Source organism: Solanum pennellii, chromosome 9 (genome assembly GCF_001406875.1).
Source record: "Solanum pennellii chromosome 9, SPENNV200".
Taxonomy (NCBI): domain Eukaryota; kingdom Viridiplantae; phylum Streptophyta; class Magnoliopsida; order Solanales; family Solanaceae; genus Solanum; species Solanum pennellii.
Window position 1 is genome coordinate 73701728 of NC_028645.1, and position 12463 is coordinate 73714190.

Consider the following 12463-nt stretch of genomic DNA (forward strand, 5'->3'; position numbering starts at 1 on the left):
GGGGGGGGGGGGGGGAGAGATCGTGCATGGACTGACTCACCAGTCTAATTGAATAGCCTATATCTGGTCTAGTGTGATAGAGACAAATGGGTCTTCCAACCAACCTCTGATATCTCTCTTTATCAACGGACTCTCCAACTCTGCTCTGTAATTTGTGGTTGCTTTCATTAGGAGACTCTGCTGGTTTGCGACCTATCATGCCAGTTTCTTTCAAGGGGTCAAAAACATACTTCCTTTGAGAAATAATGATTCTTCTTTTTGATCTAGCAACCTCAAATCCTAAGAAGTATTGCAGTTCTCCAATATCCTTGATCTTGAATTCCTATTCCAAGAACAGCTTCTTCAATCGGATTATTTCCTCTTTGTCATCTCCTGTCTTTACTATGTCATTAACATAAACTATGAGAAGAGTTAGTTTACCCTTTTGATGTTTAATGAAAAGAGTGTGATCAACATTGCTTTGTTGGTAACTGAAGGATATCATTGCTTTGCAGAATCTATCAAACCAAGCTCTAGGAGATTGCTTCCTTCAGTACAAGGCTTTCTGAAAGTATTTAAACAACGTTTAGTACAAGATTTGTGTACCTTTGATTGTTGCAGCGGAATGAAAATTCACGAACTGAATGATTTGCTCCAAATCCTTCTTTGAATCACTAGGAAACAAAGATAGTTTCACAAACTAAATGTTTTATTGTGTCTTTAATCTAAACTTTAGAGTTTTTGTTGTTCTTTTTGTTTGTTTTACTTTCTGAAGCGTTGAAGAAAAGGAAAGAAAATAATTAATTTAAAAAGGTGTGATTATTAACGTTGGAACAGTTACATAGTAACTGTTCCCACCCCTTTTTTTAAAATTAATACTTATCTTTTTCTCCCTTTTTTTATTCAGAAAAGAAATTCTTGGGTTTGTTCGGGTCGGGTTGATCCACATGGGCGACCCAAACCTAAAACTTACACTTTCTTCAGTCTGCATCTATGTTGCTCGGACTCTTCAATAATGTCAAGGTGTGCGTTTCGGATTCGCCAAAAGTAGTGTATTTTTGGAGAATCCGACACGGGTGCGGCATCGAAAGTGAAGAGTCCGCGCACCTTGACTTTGTTCAGTAGCAATATCCTTGTACACCTCCTCTTCTAACTCTCCATGAAGAAATGCATTCTTCACATCAAACTGTTGTAAGTCCCAATCAAGATTAGCTGCACAAGACAAGAATTCTACTCCAACAGGGGAAAATGTCTCGTGATAATCTACTCCATAAGTCTGAGTAAACCCCTTAACCACCAATCTTGCTTTGAATCTAACAGTGGAACCATTAGCTTTATGTTTTACAGTAAAACCTATTTACAACCAACTTCTTGTCCGCTGGTGATGCCACAAGTTACCACATCTCATTCTTTGATAAGGCCTTCATTTCTTCAATCATAGCTTGCTTCCGTTTAGAATGTATAAGAGCTTCCCTCCAATTCTAGGGAATATACACAAAAGAAATAGGCAAGGCAGAGGGGCTCTATAGGAAGGAGACAAATAATTATAGGAAACAAAGTTATATAATGGGTGTTTGATGCAAAATCTTACTCCTCTCCTGTGAGCAACATGCTAATCTAACTCATTAGGAAATGTTGATAATTCATGAGAAGAACAAGATTCGGTTCGGCAGATTGCATGATAACTTCTTCTGCTCTATTTCTCACTGATCAAGTTATCAATATCCTAATGCCCAACAGCCTCCCCCTGAATTCTTTCTCCATTTTCACTTTCAACAATAGAACTAAGAAAAACCATCTCTAATGCTGAAATAAGGCTCAAATTCTCAAAAGGTAACACCCATGTTGACAAAGAATTTCCTAGAAGGAGGGTGATAGCATTTGTACCTTTTATGTGTTAGAGAATACCCTATAAAGACACATTTAAGAGCTAGATCAAGTTTCCCGGAGTTTGTAGTGTAAAAAAACAAAAACCCTCAATACCATTGGAGGAACATTAACGTCATTCTTACCCTTTAAAGCTTCCAAGACACTTTGAATTGATTGTAATTGGTTATGTAATATTATCTTTCCTTGTTTAGTCTTAGGGCTCACTGCATAAGTACCCATTATCATAGGTTGCTTATTCATCAAGAAATACAAAGAAACTTTTTCTTCTTCTTGAAATCTTCAGTTAGATGTTTCTAGCTTCCCAGAACTTTTGTAGTTGTTGATTGTAAAGGCTTGAAGCTGAATTCAAGCTCCTTTGTTCCTCGATCGACACCCTTAAGCTTCAAATCATTCACCATTAGTGCAGTTCACTAGCTCTAGGAAGTGATGCTTTGATTCCGAGTTGTAACTAGAGTGCCAATTCAAATCAAAGGAACCCAAAGTAGTTCAGAAGTTGCAAAGAAAAAGAGAGAGAAATGACGGAAAAAACTGAAGAACAGTAAAAGTTCAGATGGAGAGATGCTTAATTCATTCCAATCCTCCTGCCAATTATGATACCGAAGCATCAAAATATAGGGTTAGGCAATTACAGAGATCCCAAGCTCATGTTGACGTAAACTAGTGACAAGTTGCAAGGTAGGCTAAAATGTAAAATAGAGTTTGAACTAGGAGCAACTGTAATGTGAAAACTTTGAAATGCTGTTATAACTTACAACTGCCAAACGTTGTGTTGCACTTAATGTACTATTTTTTTCTTATAATTTTTTTATTGGGTTGATAAAGTTGAGATTACACTTTATATAATCATGACTGGAAGAGGAATTAAAGTAATTGTAGAAGTTCAAGAATCAACTGATCTGTGGCTAAAGATGAGTTGGAGTAATTGTCGAAGTTTATGGATCATTTTATCTGTGTTGTGGTTTAGCCATATGGATCCTCTTCTCCCATTTTTATTGTCCTCGAGAGTATTTTGCGAGATTGCTAGCATGTCCTTTTCTGTAGTTAGCTAATCATTGCCTTCAAGTATGCCATGAACAATCAGAACTCCTCTCTGTTTTTGCTACTGAATTCATATTGTCGTTTCTTTTTTAAAATATTGGCTATACATATCCCTCATTCTTTCTCTTTGAACTTGTTCCTATTTTTTCACCTTAGTATTCAGTTTCGAGTTATGTTCATATTTTATTTAATTTTCTGTTCTGCAATAAGATGTACATAGTAATTGGATCTTGGTGTTATACTGCTGCATCGTTTAAAAAAAGTTTACAAAAAATAGTCTGTGTAAAATGTCTGTGAAAAGCGCAGTGGAAAAAAGGTTGGCTATATACTTCATAAAAAAGAAGACAGTTGGCTATATTGTTAATATCCATTAAGCTGATAAATATATGTTCGAAAATGGAAGCAGTGGTTGCAATTGATTGAATACTTTTAAGGGGTCGTTTGGTACAGAGATCAATAATGTAGGGATTGGTAATGCAGGGATTATTTTTATCAAGTGTTTGGTTCATTGTTTCTTACCTAATTTTGTGTGTGATTTAAAAAGTTTACAAAAAAAATTCTTTCCAATTATACCCTAGAGTTATTATGAGATTTTCTATTTCATGTAATTGAGTCAAGGTAGATAATCACGAAGAATATTATTTTTTATAACATTTTTAACTTGCTAGGAGAATAGAAATTTTATTGTCATGTTCACTATTTTTTCACTTAAATTATTTGAGATTAAATAATTGTCATCTTAATAAATTGGAGTTAATATCTCAGAAGGTCACACAACTATAATGATTTATAGAGAGAATTTATTGAACTTTGTTTTGTATAAATAAATTTTAAAAAAAAGACTCTTTATCATAAAATAAAAAAAAATAAAAAATAAACATAGCAAAATAATTTAAACTATATATATATATACACACACACTTGTTTTAGACTACTTGTGTAATTTTAATGGACTTTCATTAAGAGACGATATTTTATTTATGAATTGTTCTTAAATTCATAGATCAACAATAGCATATTAGTCGGATTATAATATTTTATATTAATAATTAATAGATTAAATAACTCATATTTTAGAAACAAAAAATTATATCTAAATAATAAAATCTGTAAGCTAATTTATTTAAATAAAGTTATTAGTATAAATATAAAATATAAAATCAAAAAAATAAACAAAATGATTAAAAGGATTGGAGGGGGTATTTTTGTCTTTATCTAGATTAGTCCCGTGGTATTTAGAGCTAATACCACCAAATGGAAGGTATTAGTTATACACCCTCTAATACCATGTAGGGTGTATAACTAATCCATGGATTGACCCAAAATTTCTACCAAACATAGTATTAAATAATACAACATATAATACTTGGACTATTTCTCCTAATACTCCCTACCAAATCGACCCCTAAGAGTTATCACCACGCACTCTGCTATCGCTTGATATGGACTACCAAAGTTAGTTTGGCTCTACTTAAATCTATGATATAACAAGGGGGAAGAATGTGATAATAATTACTTTGCCTCTCTGGATATTGGATACCCTACTTATTATGTCATTTATCCTTGAGTACCCCCCCCCCCCTAAAGAAATGCTGCTTAATAAATTATTCCCCGATTGAGATACTTAAAATATTTGTGTGTTGATGAACTATGTGTAACTTCCCTGTGCAAGGACGGTCTTAATTAAGATTTTGAACCAAAATATATGAATAAAGCTTATATTGTTGTTTGATTGCAACATAAAGGACTTAGTAACACACTTTAATCACAAAAATTTGATTCTCAGGTGCGAGTTAATGGTCCGAATGAGGCACCAGTCTACACATTCCTTAAAGCAAGCAAAGGTGGTTTTCTCAGTAGAAGTATCAAATGGAATTTCACCAAGTTTTTGGTTGATAAGGAAGGAAAAGTTATCCGGCGCTATGGCTTAACTACTCCACCTTTATCAATCAAGGTCTCTCTCTCTCTCTCTCTCTCTCTCTCTCATGTACACACACACATATACACTCAACACAGCACAAAACAATGCAACACAATAGCCACACTAATGCTGAAGTTCGTGTGGTTATCCTTCCCTTGCTTTCTTAATGTATCACTTCTGCGGTGGTTTTGAGTAAATGCACCTTGTCAATTCTCCTCTAGAACATTGATAAACCACACTTTGATTATCCTATATATAGTTGTTCTCTGATGAAGCCAAATGTTGATTGTTCCCTCGGTCACCATCCCTTTTAGTCCAATGACCATCGTGGATATATACTTTTTTTTGTATAAAATGGTCATGGTTGATACACAAGAAAGATTTGACAAAATCATACACAAGCATCTTTTCAAGTTCTTTGGTCCTTATCACTCTCCATCCCATGCTAGGATTATTTTGTCCTTTTGTAACAATACCTATATTGCCCTTCACTCCATGTCATAATAGTTTGGTCTTCTCGTGCCTCGGTAACACAAATTAGAGTTTTATACTGCTAGATTGGAGGAAAGTCGTAAGAATGGCAAAAAAAAAAACCCGAAGAGAACTGTTTGTGAAATGATAGTAGTGTTTGTTCAGAAGAATTCCGCTGAACTTGAGAATATGCTTTAATTGATAACACAACTGAACACATTTTTTAGTACAAAAAAACAAAGGAAGGAGCAATAGAGATTTTAATAGACTTCCCGTGTAGACCAGAAATGTAAAGCATTTGTTATATCTCTTGTTTGCGTTCATTAATTTCTTGCAAAGATTATGATATAGACATACTACTAGGCGTTCTTAACGCCACCTTGTTAGCCTCTTAGTATAATGAAGGGGAAATAGAGTACTACACAAACACTACTGCCAATTGGGTTAGAGGAAATCTTCTAGTTGTTACATTTTAGATATCTCAAGCCAGCAATTTCTTAGAAGTCAGTCTTGGCTTGGCCTTCTACTTAGTGGCTGAACGCCCATTTCCTCTTATTATTTAGATAGGTTTGGAACCCTATACAAGAGGCTGCTGCTGCTCGCTGCTCGCCTAGAGATTGTGGGCTAGTCATATCTTTTACATTTAGTCAAATACTTAAAATTTGCATGTTTACAAAAAATCGGGTGTTCCTTGCCCTCACTGATGGAACCAGGTCGGATTCAACCTCTATTATATATATGTTCATAAAAATTGATGTTGAGCTCGGATGAACCCCTAGCGCGCGCCCCTAGCTCCTGCCTGCTTGTCCTTGGACACTCTTGAAAGGTTTTAACAACTAAAGTAACAAATCTTGCTTGGATTTTGTTGCAGGGAGATATCGAGAAGGCATTGGGGGAGAATTGAGAAGATTGTATCTTAGTAAAGAGGACAGTAGACGAAGCTTTATGACAAAATTGTATTTGCTAATAGTTGGTGTGCTCTTTAAGTTTAAACTCGTTCCTCTTTGTGACTTTGTTTGAATGATTTATGTGCTAATATTATATGTATATTCTGTATTTTAGCAGTGTCAAAAATAAATCGAACTATACCATCCGTCCAAAATTTTAAGGATTGGGTTCAAGATAACGTAAAGTGAGTTCAATTTCAACTCATTCGAGCCTTAACCTATTTTAAGAAAACTTTCAATTGAGCCCAATTTAATTTTCAATTTTAATTCGTTTTAGACTCTTTATTTACATTGATGTAATGTATGTTTCTATAATAAAGATATGAATTACTATCTATTTTATATCTTTTAGGATTTATTTATCCATTTGTAATTTTATCTTTTTTAAATTTTATCTTAAATTGAAACCAAATTGTGGATTCAAACTTAAATAGTAATAATATATTAAAATTATTGAGATTAAACGGGTCAATATCTAACTCATTTTAAATCCATTTGATAAAGTAAATTTGGACGGGTTTCGATCCAATCTAATTTTTCCTTTAGCTTATTTTAATATTTTCAATTTTAATTCAATCCGTCTATTTAACACGCGTGTTCACCATTTTTTTTAAATGTAAACTGATAATACCTCTTAAAAAGCAAACAAGTTTTGTATACGAGATATACAAGTCATAATTCAACCTGGTAATTTTGGTTCTCTTACCTTTTGATTCGTTTCTCTCCTTTTAGTATGATTATAAGTTGATTCCTAAATAAATTAATTATTAGAGTAATTATCTAGCAAGTAATTTGATGTAATTAACATTTATATCCCAAAAAAATATGTACCCTATAAGGGCATTTTTGGAAATACAAGAGCACTCAATCATACAAGTGTCGACGTGTCAATGCAAACAAAAGTGCTAGTTATGTGTAGCTCCTTCCAAATCACAATGTCACATCTAATCAAAATTATATAGTATCTACTTTTTGAAATATAAATAGTGTCAAATAGTTGTTATTTTAAAATTTAAAAATATAATTAAGTAGAATGAGAAAATATTTGAAATTTAAGTGAAAAGAATTAGTTGCATTGAATTAATTAAATAGTGTTACTCCATTCGTCTCAACTTATATAATCTTTTTATATTTTGAAATTTAAACAAGTTTATCTTTAATCGCAATTTTTTCATATTAATCTTTTAATTATTTTGAATTATTATACTACTTTTTATGTAATTAACAAATATGTAAATTTTATTTTTAAAAAATGAAAATTTTACGTGCAAATTAGCAGTCAAATTTAAATTATTTGACTCTTAAAAAACGAAAAATACCACATGATTTTCTAAGGGTTTTGGTATTAAAAATAGTAGTATTTCGATGTCAATGTATTGAGTTAATGTTCATTTGTATTTCTCTGTCTCCTTAGAACTGTATGCAGGGTCAGGCACGCGTGAATTTTTAGGGGGTTCTTTTCTCAGTAAAAAGTTACATTGTATATTATGGTAAATTTTTTGTATATATATAAATATATTAATTTTGGACTCCCTCATAAACAAGAAGTAAGTTGTTGTAACGTATTGATAGTTCTAGGAAAAGACGTTCTAAAAGAGTAGATTTAAACCTAAAATAATTCAAACGTGAAAGAAAATCCAAATGTGCTAAAAGATTTGTTGCAACGGAACTAAATTTTTGTACCTACAAACAAACTTTTATACTACTTCTTTGGAATTGTATTTTGTTGGTTTATTCACACGTTTATGCTTGTATTTTCCAAAATCCCTAAATGAAATTTCTGAATCCGCCATTGACGGTCAACAAGTGCTATACCTGTACCCTTCTTAAACAAAATACATCAAGTTATCATAGTTAAGTTATTTAATGAAGCAACGTTAAATATATATATATATATATATATATATATATATAACGTTGCTTCATTAAATAACTTAACTACTGTTACGATCCAAGATTAAATTCATTGGATTGTGAGGGCATCTACTCCTACACTTAGATAAGAGAACCCTCAATAAAAAAAGTTCATTATAACAAGCAAAAAAATGAATAAAACACAATCTAACACTATATGCAATTATGGAATTACTGTTAATTGGATTTATAACTAAAGGTTATTTACAAAAGAACACACTAACATTCCCCAGGAACTAGTCTAAACTAGTATAAGAATTATTAAGACAATATAGTTTATAAAAAAAATAAGATACAACTCCTACAATAAGGAAAGAGGAGTGGAATCTAGCGGAGATTACCATTGCCCTCACCTATGAAACACCACTAAATCCTATAATTATACATTGCCAAATTTCATAGCAAGAGTAGTATTAGTACATATAATACGTATTGATAAGCATCATCAGTCGATCCAAATCGATCACATACTAAAAAGTAGACATTCAGAAGAAAACATGAAATATGAAAGCTACACCACACTAAGTATGTATCCACATGCTTTTACCATCCTAGGTATAACACCCATAAACTAATAGATTTTGATCTCGCCTTACACCAACTTGGCCATCCTGACTCAAATATATCTCATCATATATGTTCTATACACTGAAAACCATAGAAAGTCTCAACATCAAAACTATGCACCAAACTCCTGTCATTAGCCTTACCCAGTAATCATAATTTAACAAAACAATTAGTATACAATTATAATAAAAAGAAAAAAAATAGCATAGTTCGGACTTTCATGCCGAACTTTGTGTAAATATGCATAATAAACATGAAAATCTTAGCACGATAAGCTATATCTGATTCATTAGACCTTTCAAGTAATTCGGACCACCAAGGATGCTAAAGAAAATCATCCACAATATTTAACATATATAAGATGGTCTACACAAGTACCACCCTTATATTTAAACACAAATCTCATACACTCATGGACTAAAATGCAATAATTATACTAACTATGTTTCAGAAAATAAGAGGTCTTTCATAAAATTTTAATCTACCTTGTCATAGAGATTCTCAACCCATTATAGCGGATTTGTGTATCAGTCCATATGGTACATTAACACCTAGGTACCTTTCAGGCCATGATTATATGGATAAAATTAAGTCCCTTTAGCATGTGTATATATATATATATATATTAGAGTGAGTCATATAATTATTGAGGGAGTGTTTGAGGGTTCTTGAAGTACTCGATATTGTTATGCGGAATTCGAGATAATACGAGAAAATATAAACGCTAAAAACAAGACAACAGATTTACGTGGTTCACCAATAAATTGGCTACGTCCACGGGAAGAGGGAGAGCAGTTTTATTAAGGAGAGGCAAGAACAGAATTACAGAATAGGGTTTGCCATAGCGTCTATATATAGTGCTAAGCTATGCCCTAACAGGCTTGGGCCCAACATACAGAATTGACAGATAATTAAGGGCCCAATACAACAACATTGTATACCGTCGGGCCGGGGGCGTCTCCGCCCCCCCGGACCCCCAGGCCAGGGGGCGCGTCGCCCCCCTGGACCCCCCGACTCGCTGACCGGTCAGCGAGACCCCCGTCCTTTCTGTTTGTAACGGGTCCAATTCAAGGCATTCAACAGATATTAATGTAAATATATCATTTAATGATAAAACGATTTTACTCATCTATGTATTGCTACTTAAAATCAAAATATGAACGAACACTCAAAGGAAGTAAATTAAAGTACATTAAAATGTTTCTACAGTATTAGAAAAGTTCAGAAAATTTGTTGTTTTGGAAAGAGGAACTCCCTCTATTTATAGACAACAAAAGGGTCTGTAAATAAATGCTTATTGTGCCTTATCAAAAAGTCCCTTTGAGAAAGTTACAATCTTTTCAAAAAGGTACTACTTCAAATGTCACAATTTTTCAAAAAAATTACAAATCTTCAAAAAATTCTTTGACTCTTTATTTTTCATTCATATCTTTTAAAACCCAACGACTATAGTTCGTTGATAGGTGTGGATAGTTATGACAAATTGGTCAAATGTAAGTTATACATTTATTTTGTACTACTAATAGTCATAAAATTATGTATGTTTGAATGGTTGAGGTTAATAGCGGAAAATATGTTGTGATAGTCCTTCCATTCTTTTAAGTTGTCATGTATATTAAAAATATTTATTCTAAAATAATTGTTAATTTAAATAATTAAGAGAGAATTAATTATATTCTTTCAATTTTGCTCTTGATATTAATTATTTTAGATTAAGAGGCACATATATAGATAAATATCAAAGAATTTGCTTAAGATTTGTGCTAAATCTTATCATGACAATTAAATAGAAATGGAGACCGGAATAAATAAAAAAGACTAGTTAACTATACTAACGAGAAGATCTATTATCTTTACCTAATTTGTTTTTGGGTGTTCAAAATCGAATCGTAACCAATACGTTAACCTGGCTTATTGTATTGTGTTATCTAATAAACAGTTGGTGAACGAATTAGATTTTATAATTAACAACTTATTAATATGGGATGGATTATTCAATATTCTTAATTAACAGTTGGTAAACGACTTATAATTTTATAATTAACGACTTATTGATATGGATGGATTATTCAGTTTTCTTATCAGATAAATTGTTAACCTATTAAGAGTTAGCATGATTAGCATCATTCAATATTTTTCATGACATATAATTATATATTATTAGTCGTAATAAGGCCATAAAGCCAAAAATTTGAAAACCTATTTACTTTTCTGCTATTACTATTAATTTATATTTTTTGTAATATAGAAGAATTTTATAATTTAACTGCATTTAAAATAGGAAAAAGAAAGTCATTTTTAAACTGTATTTATGGAGAAAAAGAAGAAGATCTAGGTTAACGGATATATCATTCGATAGTTATCTGATAAATACTAATTTGTTATCGAATCAATCGATATCTCTCAAATTGACTAGCAAATTTAGTAAATTTTAAAATCAATATTTGTTAGACCAAACCGTTAAGCAAAACTATCCGTCCGATCCGTAGGGTTCACCCCAATAAGTATCAACAACAAATCAGTTAGATAACCGTTTGGGGACTCTTTAAACTTTTAAATTTTAATATTAATAAAATTCAAATTCAAATTCCAACATTGGCCTAACAAATTAAGCAATGTCACATCTAAACAAACATCAATATGAAAAAAAAGAGTTAATCATAGCATTGAGATAAGGTTTGGAGTTTTCTTATGTATGCTTGTCTTTAAGTGAACATTCAACAAAGGGAGAAGTATGTAATATATACATACCTCGTGGGCATGTTGGAATAGTATATATACTTTAGGAATTATTTTCTTCTTTTAATTATAAAATAAAATAGGTGTCACTACCACAAAACAAACCCAATTTATTATCTTTAGAATTAGTTGGCCAATATTTGTCTTTATGATAAGTCACATGCCATGTGAAAGTTATTTTCTATGTTCCCTCTTTGTTTTGTTTTGATTTATAAGCCCCATCTAGTATGGAAGTTCAATATTTTTCATTATGATTGGGATGCAATTATTCAATTTTTTATTTTAGTTTTAGCTTTGTGGATAATAAATCTATTTTTTTTATTTGGAAGGGGGTGAGTCATGACAAGGAGAGATAAAAAGACGTGGTTTTATTTTTTATTTTTTGTATAAGGTATGAAGTGTACATTTATTTTTGATTGTTTTCTATTTATTGTTTGATATCTCAAAAATTTACTTTAAAATGATTTTATTTTTTAAGATTTGAATTTAATTTTCATATAAGTAATGAGGACCTAATAATTTTAATCATTGTTACACTACTATTGTGTAAAATCTATATGGTGTAATTGTAATTATTGGACTAAAATAATAATCTTGATAACTTTTCTGAAATGATTAGTCAAATTAAAGTATTTGGCCATAATTTTGCCTTTTTATTAGCAAGAAATTTTTTACATAAAAGTTCTTGTGTTGATATACTATTTAATAATTTTCTCCAATTCTTTTCGGTTTATAGGTGGTAGAAAATTAACGAGATGTATTAAACAAATGCATTTGGGGATAGACGAACTAATTGTATGTTGATTTTCTAGCAAATGAAAAGCATAAATTGACATAATTTAAATAATTAAATGACGATGTGAAGATTCAAGCATTAAAATCAACTTTGTTAAATAAGACTTTATTTTTAATATGAGTCTATTCGATATATGTTAAATTCATAGAATCTCAATACAAATATAATAAAATCCAAATAGTTAAAAAAAAAAAAGGAAGG

General features: G+C 31.4%; 1 protein-coding gene across 1 annotated transcript in view; it reads left to right on the top strand.

Annotated features, from left to right (window-relative positions):
* Nucleotides 1–6485, top strand: part of LOC107030383 (protein HUA2-LIKE 2-like) — a 28770-nt gene extending 22285 nt beyond the window's left edge. Inside the window, exons 17-18 of the mRNA XM_027911993.1 lie at nt 4694–4861; nt 6171–6485. Coding sequence (XP_027767794.1) covers nt 4694–4861; nt 6171–6203 — 201 coding nt within the window. The 3' untranslated portion in view covers nt 6204–6485. The remainder of the gene's footprint in view (nt 1–4693; nt 4862–6170) is intronic.
* The last annotated feature ends 5978 nt before the right edge of the window (nt 6486–12463 follow it).